Source organism: Eubalaena glacialis, chromosome 6 (assembly GCF_028564815.1).
Source record: "Eubalaena glacialis isolate mEubGla1 chromosome 6, mEubGla1.1.hap2.+ XY, whole genome shotgun sequence".
NCBI classification, from domain to species: domain Eukaryota; kingdom Metazoa; phylum Chordata; class Mammalia; order Artiodactyla; family Balaenidae; genus Eubalaena; species Eubalaena glacialis.
In genome coordinates this window covers 1,035,054-1,059,234 of record NC_083721.1, presented here as the reverse complement: position 1 = coordinate 1,059,234, position 24,181 = coordinate 1,035,054, and the positions used below count along the sequence as shown (strand labels likewise).

At 58.5% G+C, this 24,181-nt stretch overlaps 1 protein-coding gene across 17 annotated transcripts; it reads right to left on the bottom strand.

Annotated features, from left to right (window-relative positions):
• Positions 1-2,350: 2,350 nt before the first annotated feature.
• On the bottom strand, positions 2,351-23,359 carry SLC19A1 (solute carrier family 19 member 1). 17 transcript variants are annotated; one of them, XM_061193792.1, is made up of 9 exons: positions 23,320-23,359; positions 20,785-20,879; positions 19,682-19,978; positions 19,262-19,500; positions 14,390-15,158; positions 14,121-14,313; positions 11,194-11,306; positions 3,325-3,447; positions 2,351-3,179 (listed from the first exon to the last, which is right to left on the bottom strand). In XM_061193792.1, the coding sequence occupies exons 4-9, from the start codon at positions 19,448-19,450 to the stop codon at positions 2,788-2,790; spliced, it is 1,779 nt and encodes a 592-aa protein (XP_061049775.1). In that variant the 5' UTR covers positions 19,451-19,500; positions 19,682-19,978; positions 20,785-20,879; positions 23,320-23,359; the 3' UTR covers positions 2,351-2,787. The 17 variants fall into 17 exon arrangements, with proteins under 17 accessions (XP_061049775.1, XP_061049763.1, XP_061049771.1 ...); XM_061193780.1 differs by having other exon boundaries at positions 19,872-19,978; positions 20,843-22,944; positions 23,320-23,338; XM_061193788.1 differs by lacking the exon at positions 23,320-23,359 and adding an exon at positions 21,413-23,309.
• Positions 23,360-24,181: the final 822 nt, after the last annotated feature.

Here is a 24,181-nt window from a genome sequence, read left to right as displayed (position 1 = left end):
GGACCCAACTGGGCCCAAACCCAGGCTGCCTCAAGTCCTGGGTCAGACCTGCCTCCTGCTGAGCTTGGCACCAAGGCTCCAGGTTCACCTTTGCAGGACACAGAGGCAGAAGCCCTCGGAGGCAAAAGGCCACACGTGCCCCCCGCCAGGACAGAGCCCACAGGCTGCCCAGCCGAGCCCCGGGACGGGCGAGGCAGCATGAAGGGGTTGGGCTGGCCCAGGACAGGACTGGGCCGTGTCCACAGGCGGGCCACGTGTGCTTGAACCCTGCTCACCACTGTCTGTAGCAGCACGTCTCGGGGAAAACCCACGTCATTGCCCTCCTTGTGGGAGGAGTGAAGGGGACATTTTGGGGTGCGCGCGGGCATCTCCAGGGGAGCTGGCGGGGTGGCCCAGAGCCCAGCTGCCCCAGGGTCTGCTGTCCAGGCAGTGTGACTGTAAACCAGAGGGGCTGGTCCTGTGAACTGTGTGTGTGGTTCCCAAACAGGCGCCAAATAAAAATGACCATTTACACTGACACTTGGTTTGCAAGCAGCTTTCACTGTCATGAGTCCTCGGGAGCCTCTGTCCTGGACGGCCCAGCTGGCCAATCCTGCTAAAGGAGCACAGGTGTGCACAGGTATATGCAGATGTATACGGATACACACAGGTGTGCACAGGACACAGGTGTGCACAGGACACACACAGGTGTGATGTACACGGATGCACATGAATACACATGGGTTCCCAGAGGCATGGTCGTCCTTCAGTACCCGTGGGGGATCGGTTCCAGGACCCCCTCAGATACCAAACCTGCGGATGGTCAGGACCCTTACATAAAATGGTGTAATGCTTGCACATAACCTATGCACATCCTCCTGTATGCTTTAATTTATCTCAGGTTACTTACCATACCTAATACAAGAAAAATGCTACATAAATAGTTGTAAATACAATGTAAATTCCATGTAAATAGTGGCTGGCACGTGGCCAATTCAAGTTTTGCTTTTTGAAACTTTCTGGAATTTAAAAAAATATATTTTCAATCCACAGTTGGTTGAATCCTCAGATGTGGAATGCACGGATATGGAGGGCCACCATGGGTGTGTGCTGGTGTACATGGATATACACACGTGTGCAGATATACATATCTGTGCATGGGTGTACATGGATAAACGCAGAGGCACACGTGAGTGGATATACATGGGTGTGAGATGCACGCGGGGGTACACAGATGTACACGGATGTGAGATACAGATACACATGCATGTCCACGGCTGTCCACCGAGGCCACAGGTGCCCTGCACCTTTTTCCTCTCTCAGGGTCTCCCGGGGGGGCCAGCAGTCTCACAAGCTCTTCAGAGCCGGGTAGGTGCCCCGGCGCCCGTGTCCCCCACCGCTGTGCCAGCTGTCTGAGCCCGAGGGGCCGTGCACACTGCCCGGAGCAGGGGCTCAGTGGTGCCCCAGGAGCTCGGGACCGGGGGTGGCAGAGGCCGAGTGGGGGGTCCAACGCCTGTGGGGAGGCTGCAGGGGGAGCAGGGGGAGGTGGGAGACCAGGGCGCCGGGTCGCGCTCATGGGGGGCACAGAGCACAGCCCTGCCTCCTGGGTCAGGAGCCAGAGGCGAGCCCCCTCCACCCGTCAAGCCCCGCCAGCTCCCTGAGCACGGAGCAGGTGCTGCCCCTTCCCAGCAGCATCCTGGGGTCGGCTGTGGTGTCTTGTGCGGATGCGCCTGGGGACCACCTGCCCTATCTGACCCACACCGACGGCCGTGAGTTGAGTCAAGCTGCGTGTACAGCCTCTTCCTCGACCCTCAGGGTGCCCCGAGACGCCCTGCTCACCCAACCTGACCTCAGGGGTCCCAGGGGGCAGCCAGCTCCGGCCCCTCCTCCACCAAGCGTCCTGCTCTGAACTCGCAGCAGCGGCCTTTCCCGAAGACCCTGGATGAGGGCCGGAGGCCATGGGAGGGGCCGGGTTCAGCTCAGGACGGGGTTGGGTCCTCGCCTGCTGGGGGGCAGGGCTGGGACCCTCTCTTGACCGGATGGATGCGTGGAGTCAGGGGTCCCCTCACTCGGGCTGTGCGTCTGCTTCACATGCCTGGGGCCAAGCGGACAGTGTCACGTCTCAGAGGAAGCACGACCGGCTCTCCGGCCCGGCGGCAGTGCCCGGGTAACATGAGCGAGTCCCCCGGGGGCTGGCGCGTGAGTGGCCCCCATCACCGGGAGGGGGTCAGCATCAACCCAGCTCCGGATCGAAGGAGAGGACCTGGGGTGAAGCCCAGAACGGAGGAGCCGGTGCTCCCGGGCTTCCACCCGACAGAACTGCCACCCCCAGCACCCCGCTTCTCCCCCAGAAACAAGCCAGACGAGGGTCCTCATTTTTGTCAGTTTTTTTAAAAAAGGAACAGAGCATCGTTTACAACGAAGGTACCTGGACAACTGCAGACGTCACACTTCAGCCACAGGCTCAGGAACACAGCCCCCACCCCCAGGGCCCGGGACACCCCGTGGGCACCGTGTCCCCCGGGCTTGCATCTGGGACCACCTTGCCATTTCCCCGGGACAAGGGGGTGAAAGCAGAGAGGTCTGGCGGGCACGTGGACCCCCCCCCCACCGGCCACGTGTAGGCAGGGACAGCAGGCCAGCCCCCAGTGGCCGGGCAGCTGCCTGAGCGTCCCCGGCAGGCCGCGGGTCATGGCCAGGGCGTGAAGCAGGGCTGAGGGGTGCCCTGCTCGGGGTGAGCCAAGGACCCCTCGCGGAGGCTGGAGGCCCCTGAGGCATGGGTCTCGGGGACAGAGCACCGGGGTCCCGTCAGTCACCAGCGCCACAATCTGACAATGTGGACGATGCTGGAAACCCGTCCGCAGACACCCAGAAGACAGGCAGCTGCTGGCGACGTGTCAGCTCTGAGGTCAAGGCCCAGGCTCGGCTGCCTCTGGTGTCAGGAATCTGGCCGCCCACCGGCCAGGAGAGCAGGCCAGGCAGGGTCAGGTCTTGGCCTCGGGCTGCTCCCCCACGGCCCACACGCCGTCCTCTGGGGCGGGCCCGTCCTGCGTGGCCTGCTCCTGCACCGGGCTCATCAGCTCCTGGGCCGGCGGCAGGGGCTGGTGGCGGCCCTGTCGGAAGTGGCGCAGGCCCGACAGCAAGGCCGCAAGGACATAGGCGACAAACAGCACCAGGAAGTACACAAAGTAGATGAGGAACTGGAACAGAGAGGGTGCAGGTGAGGCGGGCGGGGGCACCCCCCCCTCACGGCCCTCCTGCTCAGAGGCCAGGGGAGCACGCACGGCAAAGGGGGTGGGCACCCAGGGGTCATGGAGGTGGCAGCAGGGCCCAGCCTTCACCCACCCAGCGGAGCTTCTGCAAACCCAGCACTTCTGCGCCTCTGCCATCTGCCCCGTAGCACTTTGATCGCCTTGTGTGACAGCAAATGCGCACTTGGCTCTGGGGCCAAGTCCTCACGGAGGACACCTGTGCGGGCGGAGGCTGGTGGAGAACAGGCCGCCCAGGTCTCTCGGCCCCCGCAGCCCCCATGGCCCCAGGGCAGTGCAGCCCTGCACCCCAGGACCAGCGAAGCTGCACAGCGGTGACGCACAGGGAGGAGTGCCCAGCACACGGGAAACTCCCCCCGATTCTCAGACCGCAGGGGGCAGGGGGTCCAGGGTGGTCTCCTTCGTGTGTGGGCCAGACGAGCGTGAGTCCCGCCCACGGCCCCGGAGCTCAGCTGCCCCAAGTGGTCTCCCCGAGAACCCCTCAGCACTGCATGCTCAGCCCTTCTAGGAAAGCTCATTTTCAGAAGCAAAACCAGGAAATGAAACGTCGGGGACTTGGCTTCCGGGAAGATGGAGCTGCCATGACTTGCCTGTTCCTCGCAAGTACGATTAAAACCCTGGACACTGCACAGACAACACACAGGAGGTGACTCTGAAAAGTGGATGGGGGCAGACTAGCTGGGACCTTGGAATCCAAGGAGCACCACGGCAATGTGTTCCCTGGGCTTTTTTTCTTTCTGCTGCAAGTATTTTTAAAGGAACCAAAGAAGCCCACAAACCAGAAATGCCAGGAAACACAGAAGAAAACACTCAACAAAAGCTGCTCCGACCAAAGCATCAGGAGATGGACCACCACCCTACCCAGCAGGACAGGACACTGATGAATGGGAACCACTCTCCTCCAGCCAGACCCCACCCTCGTGACCCAGGCTGTAAAACCTCCCACCCCCGTCGGGTGGTGTTGGTCAGGGCCCAGTGGGGAGCTGGAATGTTCACCCCCACAGGGACCACATGGAAAGGCTGGACTTTCACTCCCACCAGGTGGTGCCCCCCCCTCCCTGAAGAGTCAGGACTTTTACCCCACCCAGCAGCAGTGAGAATGCCCCTCCCCCACCAGTGTCACTGGAGGCCACATGGGGAGCAGTAATGAGGCACCCATGGCCCTCCTGACCACTGCAGGCCATGTGGGGAGCTGGCACTCCCTTCCTTGCCCAGCAGTAAGGAGAAGCCCCACCCCACCCCTCAGTGTGAGGAGGGCTGAGTGGGGAGCCTAGAATTCCACCCCACCTGGCTATAACGAGGTGCATGCCCCTAGTCCTCTGCTAGGCTGGTGTCAGGAGAAGCTAGCTAAAACAGAAGGATTAAATATGAGCCAGAGTCTCATAACATAATAGCCAAAATGTACAGGCTTCATTTAAAAAAAAAAATCACTCAGCACACTTAGAACCACAAAGATCTCTGAATGAATGAAATACAATCAACAGACACCCACACCAAGATGACAGAGATGTTAAAGTTATCCGAGAAGGATTTTAAAGTAGCCATCATAAAAATGCTTCAACAAGCAATAACAAACATGCTTGAGACAAATGAAAAAAGTCTCAGAAAAGAAACAGAAGAGATAAAGAAGAAAAGTTACAATTGAAAACTATAATAACCAAAATAAATACTCAGCAAATGGTCTCAACAACAGAATGGAGGGCACAGAGAAAAGAATCAGTGAACTGGAAGATGGAACAATAGAAATCACCAAATCTGAACAACAAAGAGAAAACAGATGGGGAAAAAAGCAGAGCCTCATTCTCCAGGGGACAAAATGTAACACTGTGTCATGGGTGTAAAATAAGAAGAAAGAAAAAGAATGGGGCTGAAAAAGTACTTGAGGAAATAATGACTGGGAAAACTTCCCAAGTCTGGCAAGGGACATAAACCTATAGATTCAAGAAGCTGAGAGAACCCCAAACAAGACAACACCCCCAAATCAGACCAACACACACCATATTCAAATTTTTGAAAGCTAAAGACAAAGATAAAGGAAAAATCTTGAAAGCAGCCAGAAAAAAAATGACACCTTAAGGGAAAAATAATTAGAATGACACTGGATTTTTCATCAGAAACCAGGAAGGCCACAAGGAAATGACAAATTTTTCTCATACTTGAAAAATTCAGGAATGAAAAATAAATCAAGACATTCTCAGATAAAGAAAAACTAAGAGAACAATTTGTCACTGGCAGACCCGCCTTAAAAGAATGCTTAAAGGAGGTTCTCTAAACAGAAAGTAAATGATAAGAAACTTGGAACATCAGGAAGGAGAAAGAACACAGTGATCAAAATTGTGGGTAAATAGACATTCCTTCTCTTCAGTTTCCTAAATGTTTGACAGCTGGAGCAAAACTTAATATCCTATTTTAGGTGGCTCTAATGGTATATAGAAGAAATAAGTAAGACACTTGTACTTAAACAGTAGAGAGAAAGGTGACCTAAAGGAGGTGAGATTTCAATACTTCACTACAACTGGCCATTTAATACACAAAGCAACCATCAAAAAAGTTACCATGAAAGATACACTCAAAAATACAACAGATAAACAAAAATGAAATTCTGAAGAATCTGTAAATAATCTATGAGAAGGCACAAAAATAGAAAACAGAAACAAAAGGCAGAGAGAATAAAAAGAAAACAAAAAATGAAATGGCAGACGTAAGGACTAATACATCAACAATTACACTAAATATAAATGGTCTAAATAAACCAATTAAAGACAGATATTGGCAGAGTGGATTAAAAAAACATGACAACCATATGCTATCTACAAGAAACTCAGGTATAACAATATAGTCAAGTTAAAAGTAAAAGGATGGAAGATAATATGTTATGTAAACATTAACCAAAGGAAAGCAGAATGGCTATATTAATATCAGGTAAAGTAGACTTCAGAGAAAAGAAAATGACCACAGGCAGAGAAGAACATTATATAATGATAAAAGGCTCAATCCACCAAGACATCCAGTGTATGTGTATTCAACAGAGAGCTGCAAAAACGTGAAGCAAAAACACGACAGAATTGAAAGGAGAAATAGACAAAGTCACAATTATAAATGGAAACCTCAACACCCCTTCTCAACAATAGGCCAGACAAAAAAATCCGTAAGGATAGAGAAGAAAGCAATACCACCATCGACTATAGGACCTAATTGATATTTATGGAACACTCCACCCCAAAACAGCAGAATTCACATTCTTTTCAAGTGTACATGGAGCTTATAACAAGATAGACCATGTCCTGGCCCCTAAAACAAACCTCAACAAATTATAAGAATTGAAATAATACAGATTGTGTTCTCTAATCACAATAGAACATAATCAAAATAGAAATCAATAACAGAAAGATAACAGGAAAATATCAAAACACTTGGAAAATAAACAACACATTTTGAAATAATCATAGGTCAACTAGAAAGTATGAAAGGAGATAGAAATACATAGAAATGAATGAAAAAGAAAATACAACATATCAAAATCTGTGGGGTGTAGCTAAAGCAGGCTGAGAAGGAAATGTATAGCAATAAATGGAAATATTAGAAAAGAAAATTCTCATATGGTTTATCTAAGCTCCCATCTAAAGATCCTAGAAAAAGATGAGCAAAATAAATCCAAAGCAAGTAGAAAGAAGGAAATAATAAGGATAAAAGTTCTAGCCAGTAACAGTAAGGCAAGAAAAATAAATAAAAAGCATTAAAAAAAAAGACCTCCCAGAACTAATAAGTGACCTCAGCAAGACTATACAAGGTTAACTCACAAATATCAGTGTATTTCTTATACAGGCAGACCTCAGAGATATTGTTCAGTTCCGAACCACCGCAATAAAGTAAATATTGCAATAAAGCAAGTCACACAAATTTTTTGGTTTCCCAGTGCATATAATAATTATGTTTATGCTATACTATAGTCTATTAAGTGTGCAATAGCATTATGTCTAAAAAAAAACAATGTGCATACCTTAATAAAAATACTTTATTGCTAAAAAATGCTATCATCTGACAATGCAGGGTTGCCACAAACCTTCAACTTGTAAAAAAGTCAATATCTGTGAAGCACAATAAGGTGAAGTACAATAAAATGAGGTCTGCCTGTACTAGCAGTGAACACCTGGACACTGTTATGAACTGAACTGTATCCCTCCAAAATTCATTTGTTGAAGCCCTAAGCCCCAGTGTGACTGTATTTAGAGATGGGGCCTTTCAGGAATGATTAAGGTTAAATGAGGTCATGAGGGTGGGACACTAATCCAGCAGGACTCCTTATAAGAGAGAGAGAGACACCAGGAGTGCACACCCACCGAGGAAAGATCACATGAGGACACAAGGAGAAGACAGCTGTCTGCATGCTGAGGAGAGAGGCCTCAGGAGAAACCAAACCTGCTGACACCTTGATCTCAGACTTCCAGCCTCCAGACTGTTAGAGAATAAATTTCTGCTGCATAAACTACCCAGTCTGTGATATTTTGTTATGGCAGCCCTAGAAGATTAATGCAGACACCAAAATTATAAATACAGTATCATTTACAATTGCTCAAAAAAACACTGAAATTCTTAGGAATAAATCTAACAAAACATGCACAGCACTACAGTACTTGCATGTTGAAAACTACAAAATGCTGAAAGAAATCAAAGTTCTAAATAAATGGAGAGACATACCATGTTCACAGGTTGGAAGATTCAATATAATAAAAGATGTCAATTCTCCCAATATTGATAAACAGGCTTAATGCAATTCCTAGCAAAAGCCCAGCAAAAATTTTTGTAGATATACACATGATTACTCTAAAATTTATAGGGAAAGGCAAAGAAACTATAATAGCTAAAATAATTTTTTTTTTAATTTCAAAGTTGGAGGAATCAGTGTACCAAATTTCAAAAACTTACCACCTAGCTACACAAGCAGGACAGCGTGGTGATGGAGGGAGGGTAGGCACATAGCTCAACGGAACAGACAGCCCAGAAACAGACTCACGCAAGTGGTGGAAAGCAATTCAGTCTTTTCAACAAATGGTGCTAGAGCAACCAGATATCCACAGACAAAGGAATGAAATGTTGTAAGCTTCACACCTTACACAAAAATTAACTCAAAACAGGTCACAGACTTAGATGTTGCGGAAAATCTTTGGGACCCAGGGCCAAAGAGTTATTATATGTGACACCAAAACTAAGATCCACAAAAGGACAAATGAATAAATCAGACCTCATCAAAATTAAAAACTTATGTTGCAAACAACCCTATTAGGAAGATGAGAGGGTGAGCTACGAGCAGGGAGAAGACTTTGCAAAGCACACATCCAACAAAGGACTACTGCCTAGAATAAATAGACATTCTCAAAACTCAAGTGAAAAAACAAAGGAGCCAATTAGGAAATGGGCAGAAAAGTGAAGAAACACTTCACCAAAGAGGATGTACAGATGGCAGCTGCACGTGGGAAGAAGAGCATCACAGCCACCAGGGAAAAGCAAATGAAAACCCCAGGGATCATCAGCACTCCACGCTGTTCGGAATGGCCGAACAGAAATGGTGACCACCTGAAAGCTGATGAGAATGCGGAGAAACCGGGTCCCTCAGGCATGGCCAGTGGGAATGTAAAATGGTGCAGCGACCGTGGAAAACAGCCTGGCAGCCACCACGTGACTCAACAACTGTACTTCAGGGCATTTCTCCAGAGAAATGGAAATCTGGGTTCACACAAAAAGCTATAAACAAATGTTTAGAGCAGCCCCCAACTGGATAAAGCCAGGGCTCTTGGCGTTGAGTGGGTAACTGAGCCGTGGTCCAGCCACTGCGGAGCCCCATGCAGCAAAGGACTGGAGCGAAGTAGCCACGCATCTCCAGGACTTGGGCTGAGTGGGGAAGGCAATCCCAACTCACAGCTGCAGGGTCCCACTCTCGCGATGACAACACTATAGAAATGGGGGGCAGACCGTGGTGGCCAGGGGTTGGGGAGGAGGCAGGGTGGGGGCCCGGTGTGGCCGCAGGGGGCAGGGAGGGATGCTCCCGTCCCGACTGTGCGCGGTCCGTATCCCGAGAGTGCCCGCACCGCAGAACTGCAGGACGTGACCGGTGGGGAGGCTGGGCCCGTACCAGGTACGTGGGTCTTTGCATCACCTGTTACCCCACAGGTGAGTGTGTGGTGACCCAGAAGTAGAGTTCAACTTAAAAGACAAGCCAGCCCAGGCCAGCTCCCTGCATGCTCCGTGCTGGTTCCCACCACCGGCTCTGCCCCACTCTCACCACCCAGGACGGAGGGAAAGGGCACCCGGAGCACCGCACGCGGGAAAGGTGAGTAGGATGAGCTGGGGTGACTTTCCTTCTGGACGCCACCAGGATTTCTAACTACGAGCAAACCTCTAGAGTTACCTTTTAACCAGGAAATTAATCCAGCAGGAAAAAAATCAATATATTGTTGTCAGCTTGACCCAACGTGGCCAGAAGCTGTCACGTGGAAGGGGCTGGGGCCAGGTCAGGCGAGGAAGGCCCAGCCCCTGGGCCCCTCGGAAGCCCCGCTGCCCAGAGCCGGGACACCCAGGGCTCCAGGGAGGGAGAGGCTCCCCCAGGTGCTGGGGCCCTTCCCAGGCCAGCTGGACGGCCGCCAGGCAAGGCCCCATGGAAAGGCCAGGGGACAACATGCTCCCCTGTGGAGGCCACCGCTCTGGGGGAGAGGCCTCCCCTGGAGGGTCCCCGTTGAAGGAGGCCCCAGCCCGCCACCTCTGGACGACAGGCCTTGTGCTCTCCGGACAACCCCTCCCGCCCGCCCCGTAGGTGCAGCTGCACATGCACCTGTGGACCTGAGTCCAGCCTGGCCACCCTGCTCAGCCCCGGTCCCCAGTGTTCAGCCTGGGGTGGATGGGGCAGTGCCCCTGGAGGGCCCCACTGGTGACCGAGGGCCAAGACCTGCCTGCCCATGTGGACACAAAGGGCCAGAGGCTCTGATGTCCTTCACCAAAATGGATTTCCAAACCCCATCCAAAAAGCCAGTTTCTGAACAAGAGGGTCTCTCATGCCCAGAACTTTCTTCCTGGCCAGCTTTGGGATCACCAAGGCACCTCGGACAGAGGGCTGGGACTTCTCCACGAAGCCGACCAAGCCCCAGGGAGGTCTGGGCCCCCAGCAGATGGAGGCTGCGTTCCACAGGCAGAGAGCGGGGCAGGATCCTCGGGGAGCCCGGTGACAATCCCTCCCACGGGACCATCCTCTGGCTAATTCCAGCTCACTCAAGAGTGGTCCTGCCCTGGGTGAGGCCACCGGGAGTCACATGCCCGAGCGGCCCCCAGTCTCACAGCAAACAGGAATTCTCAAGTTCTTCTTGGAAGACCGAGGACCCGCCTAGGACTGGACGGAGGGAGGGGACGGGAAAGGAGCCAGCACGCGCCAACGTCAACCCCACGAGCTCCACTCTCCACTGCCCTCCACAGAGGAGACAGACAGCTGTCACGTGAGCCAGGACCCATCACAGGCAGGGACCTGAACGAGGGCACAGGGAATGCTCGGCCACACCTCTGTCTCTCCTGGGACCTCAGCCAGTGCAGGGGGCGCCCAGGGCCGGTGAGAGCGCCTCCAGAGCGACCTGCACCCAGGATGGCCCTGGAGGCCCCCGAGGTCTCACCACACTCGACCGCACTGCCCAGATGCAGGCGGCATTTACAGCCCCAAACTCAGCCCTGGCAGGGAGCTGCACACACTGGATCGTGGCCCCCTGCCACCTGACCCTCTGACCCTTCCCTCCCTGCTCCCGCTCAGTCCAGAGGGTCCGGATGGAGACGCCCCACCCTCAGCGGGTCTGTGGTCTGGGTCCCGGGAAAGGCAACACCACTGGCTGGGTGGCCACCAGGAGGCCTGGCCGGGACACGCCCCAGAGCCTTTCCTCCTCAAGGAAGTGAGCCCAAAACGGGGGCTCACCTGAGAGCGGACTGGGAGGCCCAGGCCCCGCTTGTCGGAGACAACGAGGGTGATGATGGTCTTCAGAACAGTGGCGAGGAACGTGTTGACTCCGAAGACAAGGGCGCGGAGCTCTTGAGAAAGAGAAGACGCGATCTGAAAACTTAACGGGGAAGCCGCCGACTCAGACTCAGCTGGGGGCGAGATGCACGCACAGGCGCAGAGGGCCCGGGGCGGGGCAGCGCTCCTGGGCCACCAGGAACAGCCGCGGGGGACGGGCGAGACCCGCCCAGCGCCCAGGCTGCCCACCGCTCCGGGGCTGCGTCCTGAGCCAGCAAATCCTCCCGCAACGACTCACAAAGCGAGTGCAAAACCAGGTGCAGAAGGCAACCTCGGGAGATGCTTAAAGTCTCCTGGTAACTCCAGTACAGAGTAAGTCATAATCACTACCGGGTTCCCAGAAGATCAGCCTCATGAGAGCAGGGCATTAACAGACAGGGCACTGCACGGAGAGGGCACGAGGAAAAGTCCGGAATTAAAGTCCTTTGTCGTTAAACGATTCAGTAAATTACAGAAAGAACCGTAAAATAAATAAAGAAGGCAGGAGGAATTAGTACGCTCAGAGCCTGCAGTGCTCTGCAAAGAAAGTAACATTTGAACGTACTTCCAATTAAAAGCCCCAAAGTGCCTTTAAAAAAACAAAGAAAAAACTGATCAAGAAGTGTCCTAAAGTTCTGAAGAATAAATGAACAAAAATACCCAAGAAGCCTCTAAAGAGAATGACCGAGGAGCTTCTGCTGGGGGGCTCAGGGGGAGGGGACAGTACACGAAGTGCCAGGATGAGCAGTCATGTGACCAACGGCGCACTAACTAAGGCAGGAGGTGGATCAAAGGTCCCTGAGGACAGATTAAGTCCCGGGAAGCGGGAGCTGGGCCAGGTCCCGCCGGCACAGGCAGAGCGCCACGCCACACACACAGCTGACTCAGGTAGTGCTGCACGGACTCCGAGAGTCGGAGTAAAGCAAACGCTGACACGGCAACACACAATAAAAGGCTCCTATCACACGTGGTAGATGTAAGCGCACTGCAGATAATCAGGAAAAAAGAAATCCTAGCAGAAAAAGAAGCCACAGGTATAAACTGGGCAGGACGCCAGGGAGAGGCAAGTGGCCCGCGGGCCGCCCTCCACCACCCGCAGGGGCTGTGTGCCTGGCTGGACAGCGCCGGCAACATCTCTGACACCCCCTTCCAAAGCGCGTGCCCTCTGACCTGGCGGTTCCCTTCCAGGACCCACCTGAGGCCATTATCAGAATTTGGGAAGAAAAATGTAGGCGAGAGGGTGTGGCTCCCATGTTGTCTGTCACGGGAAGATATCGGAGACAGGGGCCTTATCACCAGGAGGACCCACGACAATGCCCTCTGACATGGAGCCACGCGGTTACGAGGGGCAGGGGTGCAGGGTGACCCCGGTTCGCTCCAGGCAGCCCAACACCCATGTCAGCCTCAGGGGCTGGGGTCTGAGGGGGTCTGCTGTCTCCTTCACGCCTTTCTGCCTCACATTTGACCTTTTCTGCATCGTATCGGATCTTTTTGCCACGAACACCTATGGCTTTTACAATTAACAAGAACACGCGAGACACTAAGTGGTCCTGGGAGAAGTGAGGGAAAGACACCCACGGCCCTGGCGCCCGTTCCGAAACGCTGACAGAGACAGGACAGGTGGGACGTTTACAGGCTGAGCGTCAGGAGGGGAGGACACAGCGTCCAGTCTGCGCGGAAGTCCAGGCCACAGCCATGGCTACGGGGGCAGGGGGGCATTAGGAGCAGAAATCAAGAGAGCAGGGCCAGGGTAGTCGGGGTGTCTGGGCAGCACTGGCCCTGAGGGGGAGGAAAGGAAGGATGCAGCCCAGGGCAGGCGAGGGACGCTGGGTGCCAGGCGCTCCTGTGAGACGGCTCAGGGGAATCAGGCCACCACACTGCGGGGCGACGGCTGCAGAGGGTCAGGAGTCCGAGGACACGCTCTGAGCTCAACACCAGGCAGGGACAGATCTCGCTGGGCGTGACCGGAGCGGACGGTCCAAGTGGGGAGGGAGGTGCCCCCAGGGAGACGGGGCTCAGAGGGGAGCTAGGGCCACACAGCTGGGGACAATGACAGGCCACCTGCCAGGTGCAGGAGGTGTAAGCATGTGTCCTGAGCACGTGTGCTGTGTGTGGCATGAGGGCATGGTATGGTGTGAACACATATGGTGTGAGCATGTGTCTGGGGTGAACACATGGTGTGCGTGTGCAGCTTCGTGAGAGGTCCAGTTCAAAGGGTGTACGAGGGTGTCAGAAGCCAGCAAGATGCGGGCTGAGGAAGGTTCTGGAAGGCACGGGTGGTCGGCAGGCAGCTCCCAGGACGTCCCTGGGCCAGTGCTGGAGCATCCCCAGGAGCGTGAGGAACACAAGGGCATCAGGGGAAGGGCTCCCCCAGGCAGGAGGCAATCTGGGTCACCCAGCCACTCTTGGGCTGTGAGCCACTGTGCCCAGCAGTGGGAGTGGGAGGGGATGGGAATGACCCAAGATGGGACAGCAGGGCCAGGAGACTGGAAGAAAGGACTTCCCAAGGTCCGGTCCCTGTGGACACCGTGGCTCAAGGGGGGAGCAAAGGGGACGCCCACATGGCTCCTTGCCCAGCCTTGTGATGCCGGTGGCCAGGACAGGGCACGCTGTGGACAAGTGGGGCCCTGGTTAAAGGCACCCACGCGCCTCCTGATGTGAGTGACGCGCCAGCACACCTGCTCTGCGCTGCCCGGCACATACCCCTGCTGCTCCCCATGGAACCTTCTGGAAGGAGGCCTCTCGATACACACAGTGCACGACCCTCCAGCTGCCCACCCTCGGCTCCAGTCTTTCGGGAGTCTCCTGCCAGCAGTCCCGCATGGCCACCCCGCACCAGCCCGACTCACGTGGCGATGGGCACCAGGAACTGGTAGGAAGCACGGAAGAGCACGAAGGCCGAGTAGCACAGCCAAATGTTGCTAGTCGTGTACATGAGGAAGACGAGCCCGGCCTGCAGCCCCGTCACCACCGCGATGATCAGCTTAGCCCACAGCGCCCAACGGATCTTCACGAAGCCGGCGGCAAAGGAGGTGATGGCACCTGGGGAGACAAGACGCGTCAGCGCTGTCCCCGTGCTCACGGTCACCACCGTCCGGGCGAGGCAGGCGGGGCGTACCGAGCAGAGTGGAGGCGGCATCCGCCCCGCCATTGTAGACCCTTGTGGTGTCCGCGGTGGGGTTGACCACGTTCCACAGGATGTGCACGTAGTACACGATCAGGTAGTAGCCGGCGGAGTTGAAGACCCACCAGAGGGACCAGAGGCGCAGCTGCGGCAGCCGCGCGGTGTGGCCCAGCTCGCGGAGCATGTGCGCGAGCGCCGAGTCCCGCCAGGAGGCCGGCAGCCGGCCCGGCTTCCCACCCGTGGGCTGAGCTTGGCCCAGGTTCATCCGGTCCAGCTCGGAGGGCGAGGCCCCGGCACAGGCGGGCGCTGCGCGGTTGAAGAAGAGGCTGCGCTTGGGGCGCTTCAGGAAGAGCGTGAGGACCAGGCTGAAGGCGAGGAAAGCCAGCGAGATGTAGTTGAGCGTGGAGAAGGGGATCCTGCCCACCGTGACCAGCAGCTGGCCCAGCACGGAGCTGGTGAAGACGCCCAGCAGCACGGAGGCCCGCGAGTAGCCGGCCATGCGCTGGTAGCAGGCGGGGGGCACCAGTGAGAAGATGTAGGAGGAGTAGGCGATGCGGGCCGCCATGGTGACGCTGAAGAAGACCTCCATGAACTGCATGTGCAGCACGGACGAGCCGAACAGCAGCAGGAGCCACACGGACACGTAGCTCAGGCCCTGCAGCAGCAGCACTGGCTTGTAGCGCAGGTAGTCGGTCAGCAGGAAGACGGGCACCAGCACTGCCAGGTAGGAGTAGGACAGCACCGGCGTGATCTCGTTGGTGACCTGCGGGACAGCAGGCGTGTGACCCCAAGCCCCTGGAGCACCAGTCGCCCATCGCGTCTACCGGACTTGGCCGGGTGCCTGGGAGCCCCACCCGGACCCCACGCACCCCTTTACCGCGGCGCCCCACCAGGACTACGTGGGGAGCGCCGTCCTCCAAAGACGTGCAGCCCGTTAAGACTGTCCAGGGCAGCCAGGGAAATGGAGAAAAGCACAGCCCGGCCTCCAGACCGTGCTCTACCCTGACCTCATCCCCCACAGGCGTGCTTCTCAGACAGCAGCTCGGTGCTGACACACGCAGAGAGCTGGTAAGTACGCTGAAAATAATCCGTAACTACATGCTAAGCCATGCTGATCCAGGCTTGTTTCTAACGAAATAAAAACATGATATGATTTCCCCTTAAGTCTACCGATACAGAAAACAGAGCTGTGACCAATCTACACTCATGCTGGCCGCCAATGAAGACCTTCAGTGGCCGGTCCCACTCGGTCCCAGGGCACAGGGGATGCAGGAGAGGACTGGGCCCTCAACCCCCCTTTGCCAGGCAAGACTAGGGGGATGTGTCCACGGGAGCCAGGGCTCCCGGCTCCACCAAGGGAGCTGCCCGCAGCCTCGGCCATTCAGCTCTCCACTCAAAGAGGGCTGGCCCAGCAGGACGCTCCCTCCTGGGCACACAGGGCAGAGGCCAGAGCCACAGACCCACTTGGGACGACAGACAGATGTGCCCCTGGCTGCCCAGGAAGGGCCATCCTGGACCCACCTGGGCCCAGCCCCCAGCAACAGGTCCCAGCTCACAAGAGGCCCAGGTCCCTGGCCTCGGCCCCTTCCTGGGGGATGGACACGGGACGCACCTTGTGTTCAGAGCCTCTCCAAAGGCCCAGGTGGGTTTTCAGCAGGTGGCCCCTTACAGGGGCGGCACCAGACCCCATATGACACCTCCCAGGGGCTCCAACTGACCCCACCCAGGGATTCCACCTGACCCTGCCCAGGGCCCAGCCATGACTCAGATCAGCCAGGGCAGCACCAGGTGAGCCTCGGGCCTCGGTGGGCTCTCAGAGGCTTTGGCCTCCCTTGGGTCCTACCTGACTCAGGGCGCTAACCTTGACTCAGGCCTGACCACCTGCTAACACCATGGGACGATCCCTGCGCCAGCCCAGGGGGCCCTCAGCCCTGCAAGGCCAGCAGGCACCAAGGCCCACTTTACAGATGCTACCAAGGACCCAGAGCCAAGCCCAGGCCAGCACATGGGGCCCAGCCAAGCCCACCGCTTAGTGGCCAGCTCACCTGTGGGTTTCTGCAGCCCTCGAATCTGTCCACCCACGATGTGCCACCTGACTAGCCAGCCCCAGGGCAGTGCTTCCCAGTGTGTGCCCAGGACCCCGGGCTGGCACGCACACCCACCACCTCCAGGGCTCCCCTGCCTGGTGGCCTCCTGGACCACATGCCCACCAGAAGCCATGGCTGACCCCAAAGGCTGTGGTCCCCCAAACACCAAGCACTAATGGCCCCAGGACAGTCCAAGACAGTATTGGTGCAAGTCCGTCCCCGGGGCAGGATGAGTAACCAGCGCTGGTCCCAGAGCCACGGGGGCCGGCTGCAGGGGTCAGAGCCTTGTTTATGGAAAATTCCTGGAACATCAAACCATCTCTCAGTTAGCTGACGAAACCTCTTGGCAGATGGCTTGCACAGCTGCAAGGGCCACGGGGTCAGAGCTGAGGGAGACCAGCTGGTCTTTCCCTCCCGCTGCCGCTGCCCACACTTCTCAGGCCGGGCAAGCACACAGGCCAGGCGAGAGGCTGACCCGTGCCACACCTGTGAAGCGCTGGGAGCACAGGCACCCACAAAGTCCCTGGGGCAGGTGGCACGGGGATGGCCTCCTACTGGCCTGGGTCCAGCATCGCTGGGCCACGTTCCCAACACCTCGGTTTGGACGGGCCGGGTCCAGGCTGAGGGGCAGGATGCGGAAGCTGGGCCCAGGTCACGACCCAGGTGGCTTCAGGGCAGCAGCTGCTCTGAAGTCAGGAGGCCTGGCTGGGGCCCCACAGCAGCCAGGACCAGGACGGGGCACCGTGGGCCCTGAGGACCGGCAGGACCAGGGGAGCAGGGCAGGGCCAGGCCAGAGGGGCCCTAAATTCCAAAAGGAGCAGCCCCAAGAGCCAACACCTGGCAGCACCCAGAGGGGCGCTGAGTCCTGCCTGATAGGGGAGCGAGGACAGGACAGGGGCCGCCACGGAGGATCCCGCCAGAACGGGCGGCGTCAGCCATGGGCTTGGAAGGACTGCTGTGTGAAGCGCCCTTCACACAGAAGGGGTCGTGATGTGAAGGGCAGGGGTCATCGTGGAGGGGGGTGGGGGCCTGGCCCAATCCAGGCAGCTCAGATGCAGAGGAATCACAGGCCCAAAGGCGCAAAGCAAAGCTCGGACCCTCCGGGAGGTGCTTCACGAACCAGGGGTGGCGGCATGTGGGGCAACACTCAGCACAAACCAAAAGGAAAATCCGGCAGAATTAAAAGGTGAAGCTGCGGCATAAAAGGACACGGCAAGCAGGGAGGAGGCCAGCGCAGACAGGAGAAGCCGCTGCCCACAGGCGGTGGATCCCGCCAGCGCCAGGAGCCCGCCAGGCACAGGAAGGCAGACGCCCGCAGGGAGGGGGAGACTGGCTAAGGCCTCACTCCGGGGACACCCAGGAACACGGGACCGCGGCAGAAATCAAGGAAATGCAAACCCGGCAACAAGCTCTTCCATCTATCAGATGGGCAGAAACTCAACAGCGCCTCGCGGGTGCTGGCCCGAGGAGCTGGAAGCAGCCTCACGCTGCAGGGGGTCACGGCAGGAAGCCACCAGCAGCAGCGTTTCCCCCAGGGACGAGCTGGTGACCCCGGAGACCCCTGGAGCAGGGGAGGGCAGGCCCTCTGTGGTTTGAGGTCCCGGGTGCAAGTTGGGCAGCACCAGCCCGAATCTGTGTGGGAGGGCCACAGACCCGCCGGGCTCTTCCCAGACAGGCCTCTGCCGTCCTCTGGTCATGTCCAAGGCCTGGTGGGTGGCTTAATTTCTGCAACCTACTGTTTCATCGGTTACCGTGTGAGCTAAGAGGGCAGGTGGGGGGAGCTCATGACAGGTTTTCCTTCTTGTTATTTTCACGGAGCTTCCCACTCATTCCTACGTCATCTCCGCAGTGGAAGACGGCCCCTTGCAGAACAGAGTGGTGTCCAGGGAACCGGCCAATCAGTGAGCGAGGGATGTGCCAGACCGGCTGCTCGAGGCGGGCAAGCCCCCACCCCGGACTCACCTGGGAAGTGACCCCTCTGGCTGCAGTGCTGGCCGTGCGGTCAGACACAATCACACACACACAGCCTCGAGCCTGTGCACGCGGCCTGGGCACCCCGGTGTGTCCATTTTCCAAGAGGGCTACTTTGAGGGGACAGGCCTCATCTACACGGCAACTCCACGTGACTTAATTCTGGGGTCGGTGAGGGGTTGGGGCCGAGCTCTGGGCCAGGGAGAGGCAGGGGCTCCCTGAAGAAATCAAGTGGGAAATCCCGGTGGGACCCAACGGGGGCCAGCGACAGTGACAGGGGGTGTGGAGGCCAGCGGCCACCCTGGAGGGGACAGACAGGGCTGGCGGGCCGGGGCCAGGCTCTGGGGCGGTGGGCGGTCCTCAGGCAGGACGAGCAGGGGTGGTGACCACAGCCCCGACCGTGAGCTTCATCAACCAACGGCCTCTGCGCCCTTCTGATTCGTTTTATTTTATGGAGACAGAAACCGGGAGGGACACTGCCTGTTGCTGCTTCTGCGCCACGTTTGACCCCAGAGAGCCGCCGGGTATAAGCTTATTAGTCAGGTTCCAATGAGATCCTTTGTCCTTGTTCTGAGCAAAAGGCAAATTCCTTCCGTAATCCCTATGGGCAAACAGGTCTCTGCTGGAAGCAAGGGCCCAGCGGGCGGGCGGGGGCCCCCTTGCGCTCTCCCCTCAGAGGCCCACGGCAGGCATGGACCCCTCTGCCGGACCCGCCATCCCTCTAACCGCGGGGACCTGGTAGCCGCCAGCGCCCGCAGCCCGAGCGGCCCCGCACTCCGGCCCGGCCCGCCCACGCGCGCCCACGTGCCTGCTGCTGCGTGAAGTTCTTGTCGGGGCCCAGGAGGTAAGGCGTGATGAAGCTCTCCCCGGGCCGCATCTGGGACATGAAGCCGTAGAAGCAGAGGCAGAACACCAGGCTCCACCAGGACTGCAGCTTGCGGCCCGGCCTGGGCTCCGCCGGTACCTGCTTCTCCACCTCCGGGCCGCAGAGGGCCATGCTGCCCAGGCCCCCGACGGCCCTGCAGGAGACCGAAGGGGACGCTGTACCTGGGAAGGAGAGCCAGAGTCAGGGCGGCTCAGCAGACAGCTCGCAGCCGTCTCCTGCCTCCGGAAACTTGGCTGCAAAGGGCTCCTCCCCCCCGTCATTCAATTGGGCTCTACCTCACACGGTGGAGAGGCCTCAGCCCCAGCCCCAGCCCCAGGCCCGGTCCCAGCCCCGTGGTCCAACCTGGAGCTTGTGACGATCCAGGAGCCAGGCCCAGCCAGGCCACGCTGTCACCACTTCTGGGGGCTCCAGGGCTGCAGCCCCCATAGGGTGGCTGCCAACCACGTGGGGCCCATAAATGTTAAGTAACGAAAACTAAATGCAATGCAAGATCCAGGTCCCCAGGGACACTGGGCTCCTCTCACGTGCTCACTCACGGCGCCGCCGGCTGCGATTGCCGGGCTGCGTGCACCTCCCCCGCAAGGTCTGACGGCCTGCTTCTCACGGTGCCACAGCACCAGGCGTGTCCAAGTGCCAGACCTAGAGGAGGAGCAGTCGCGCCCGCGATGGTCCAGAGGACGTGGCAGAGGAGGACCTGCCGGGCCAGGCACACACCAGACCACAGTACAGGGGTCGGTGACGGGGGCAGAGAACCCCCAGGGGCCACCGAGGGCAGAGTAAGACTTCACCCAAGTACCATGATTTCAACACAGGCCTGGGCCTCACTCAGCAAGGGGAACTACTACAGTCAGATGAGCCCGGCTGTTCTTTCCTCCTGTGTTTATTTCTGTGACTGCGGGAAAATGGGGGGCTGCTGTGTGACGGCAGTAAACCCCCTGAAGAAGCTGCGGCTGGCAGGTCTGTTTGTGAAGCTACAATGAGGGGCAGGGTAGGGGTGAGGGGGGCAAGAGTGGCCCAGGAGTTACAGGGTCCTAGGTCCCAACGTTCTCGAGGGCCAAGCAAAACACCAGCTAGGACGGGGGCTGGAACCCGGCCCCTCCGCCGGCACCCCTCCCCCTAGGAGGTGTGGCCCACCAAGAGCACACAGGCCAAATGGCTCCAGCAGAAAGACTCTGATGTTTGGGGCGGGGGGTGCACACACGGCTCCCCACTCCAGCCCCAGGAGTCCGCCAAGTTCACTCTCCCACTCCTGGGGTGCTGCCCCCTGGGTGCCAGAAAAATGCACACTCTCAGCCAGCTAAGCACCCAGCGTGGGGTGAACAGCCAAGAATTTACAAAGCCCAGGGTCCCCAGGAGTGGGCCCCCACCCTCCCTGTCCCCCAGGGGCTTGGGGGCCCCTGCTCCCGGCCCCCCTGTTCTGAAGGAGATGACAGAGGCTTCCCTACCTGGCGTCCCCCAAATCCCGGGGCGGAAGTCTCAGACACCAGAACCCAGCAAGCTCACCAGCTTCTTCTTTCTACTTCCTGGACTCCCATGGCTTCTGAAACCCCAAGGCGGTGCTTCTGAGACTCCAGTGAGAGCTTGTCAGAAGTTTGTCTGAAGGTCTCGGACACACCCCAGGACTCTGCACCCTGACATGGCCCCCGGACATGCCCAAACAGGTGACCAAGCACGCAGGGAGCTGCTGCCTCGGGATTTCCAGCTGGTCACCGATAAGAGCTCCGCCTCCAGTATCTCGGGCCAACATCGCAATCCCGCCTCCACCAACACGCAGATGGGCCCCAGGGCCCCGGCACCCAGCCCTGAGGGTCCCAGGAGTCCTCCAGGGTCACAACACAGTGGTGGACCACCGCCATCCCCAGAAGCAAGGACGTGCAAGGGTCCACACCCTGCAATGGCCAGGGAGCTGGTGGGGGGCGGGTAGGGGGCAGTGTCTGCTGACACCCGGGGAGCAGGGCTGAAGGGACGGGGTTTACATGGGGTCTCAGGGAGTGTCCCACGAGCTGCGCCCCCTCCCTCCCAGCCCCACCCCTACAATCTGGGGACGCTGTGCTCAGTGCTGGAGTCCCTCACCTTCCTCCTGAGTTACGGGACAGCTGGAAGGAAGGAGGGGCCTCCCCCCCAGCCAGCAGGGAGAAACCCAGGCCTCCTCTGCTCTTGGATCACAGGAAGCAAAGGGCCAAGGGCTCACCTTGGGCTCACGTGCGCACGGTCTCGCCTCTGGGCTGCAGCCCATTGGCTGGAGGGTCTCCCAGGCTGCACGGGGAGCCTTCTACCTGCTGTCTCCAAAAACATCTGCTCAAGGAGCCCCTGAGCCTCAGGCCTGCCACCCAGCAGGGGTGGCCGAAGGAAGGCAGCCTTCTCACCGGGGCTGGGAAGGGCCATCACGCGCGCCAGAAAGAGGGCCTCCAACTACCTCTGTGCTTCTCACTCAGCCCGGGTGCCAGGGACCCGCTGTCCAAGGACGTGAGTGAAGATGCCCACCCTGGACAAAGGCAGCCGCCTATCCTAGGAAACCTCTACCGCTCCGTGGCGGCCCAGTGACCCCTGGAGCCCGGCCTCCCCCTGCCCCGTGCCAGGGAAGCAGAAACAGCAGTGAGGATGCCGAGAAGCACAGAAGGTACCAGACCCTGCAGGGCTCCCTTCAGAAATGGCCACTTTCATTCCTGGTTGACGTTTTTTCCTGAGCGTTGCTTTAAAATCTGTCCCTTCCACCCACATAAGGCCCTCCTCCAACTTCTTGTGGGGGGCACAGTCCTGGGCCTGCCCTTCACCAGCACCCCTGGCTCCCCACGGTGAGAAGGCCCCTGCAGGGGTACCCAGGGCAGAACTGCGGGGAGGGGGCCGCAAGGCAGCGCTGACCTCTGTCACCCGTCACAGGCGGAAATGCCCCTACAGGCCTCACTGAAGAGAGAAGGGCCAGGCCTCAAGGAGCCGGCACTGCGGCCGCTGCGGGACCACCACCCAGGGCCGTGATCGGTGGCACTGATCCGAACTAAAGGGACACCCGCCACACCAGGCCGGGCCCACTTTGGAAGGTGCGTCCCTCCCACACTTGGCTCCGCACCACCGGACGCGCTTCCCAAAGCTTCCAAAACAGGCGGAGGGCTGCCAGCTCATGGGCCCATGGCTGGACTGCAGGGTCACGGGGAGTTGCTTGGCCCCATCCCGGGAGCACGGGCTGCCACACAGGAGCAGCAGGGCCCCCGGGAGGAGAGGCCACCTGTACTGGGGCCTGGGATGGGGGTGCGGAGGAAAGGGCGGACGCCGAGCCGGGTTCTCCCCTAGCGAGGTTGGGCCCCCAGCAGGGAGCTCCGAGGACTACGGCTCCGGCACTGTGGGCAGCCTGGGAGACAGCTGCTGCTTCTAGATGCATTCTGGAGTTCTGAGCTGGCCCAGATTCCAACCTGTATTCTGAGACCTGCGGCCGGGGATCCCCACATGGCGAGGAACCCCATGAACACACGTGTGTGCCTGGCGGATACCTGGACACTCAGGACAAGTGTTTCGGATAGGACCCGGGGGATAGCTTTCCTCCCGCAGACGTGTAGAGCGTCCCGCTGCTCTGGACAGTCTCCAGCGCTGGCCTCCAACCGCGCCAGGAGCTGCTCCAAGGGGAAGTTGTTCACAACTACAGACTCCGGGCGCAGGAAACGACAGTGGCTTGGCTGGAGACCAGAAGCGCACCGGGGGCTTCTCCACAGGCCCGCGCGGAGACCGAAGGTGACAGACGCTTGGAGCGTGCGCCTGGGTTCCCACATGGGGCGAGGCTGCACGTGGGACTCACCGCCCCTTCACTCAGCGCCAGCGCCCCCGCGCCCAGCCCGGCACCAGGGGCCCATGCACCCTGTGCTCTCCCCGGGCCCCAAAGCCTCCGTCCACCGTCCACCCCGACACTCGGAGCGCGTGCACCCCCGCGCTCCTCCCGCAGCCCCCGGTCCTCGGCCCCGGAGCTCCTGCAGACAGGGGAGCCCCACTACCTGAGCGCTCGCGGCCTCCGCTGCTTGGCGCTAGAAGGGACCACACTGCCCATAATGCCCCGCGGCGGCTCGCTTCCGGGAGGCTGGGGGAGGGGGCGCACCTGGTCCCGCCCCCGCCGCACGTCACCGCCGACAGCAGTTGCACGGTCTCTGACACGCGCCCCACCGTGGCACCCGAGGTCCCCGCGGGACGGGCGCAGCAGCCCCGCGCGCACGCCCCGCGCCCCGGGACTCGGGACTCAGTCCCCACCCCAGCCCACCGCGTCGCCGCCCCCGATCACGCGCCCCTGGCCGCCCAGCGCGGGCGACTCCCCGTGCGTCCACACGCCCGGCCGCACCCTCCGGAGCCCCCTCCCGAGCTCCTCGCGCGCCCCTGGCGCCTACCCGCCCAGCGCCTGGCTCTGGTCATACTGATCACAGCTCGGGGTTGTGCTGGAGGCTTCCGGCAACGGACCTGGACAGAGACGCGTCCCCCAGCGCCCCGCAAGCTGTGACCGCCCCTCGACGAGTGCAGACGCCCTGACCTCTGCACAGCCTCTCCCGCCGCCACCCTGTGCCTTTTCTTTTCGGTTCATTCATTCTGAGATGCTCCTTTCCTAGCCAGTCCGCAAACTCAAGCCAGGGGCGTGGGTCACTGAGCCAGGCAGGACAGGACTGTGGGGTTGGAAGGGGCCCCCTCCCCCCATGCAGCCTTCTGTGCGGATCACCCTGACCCACACTTGCTCTGGTGGTTGACTGGGGACTCCAACAAGGCACAGGCTCAGCCTTCCCGAGGGAGGAAGCGTCAATTGGGAGAGGGGCACAAAGACAAAGGAATGGACCAGAGGTCTGTTTGGGCCTAGCAGAAGGTCCCCTGGAGGGA

Coding starts and splice junctions, on each gene's coding strand:
- SLC19A1 (XM_061193780.1), bottom strand. CDS start 20,874: ATGGGAGTCCAGGAAGTAGAAAGAAGAAGCTG. Junction 11,307..14,120: donor TTCCTGGTGCCCATCGCCAC/GTGAGTCGGGCT, acceptor CTCTTTCTCAAG/AGCTCCGCGCCCTTGTCTTC. Junction 3,448..11,193: donor GCCTCCCAGTCCGCTCTCAG/GTGAGCCCCCGT, acceptor CCGCCCGCACAG/GTGTCCTCCGTGAGGACTTG.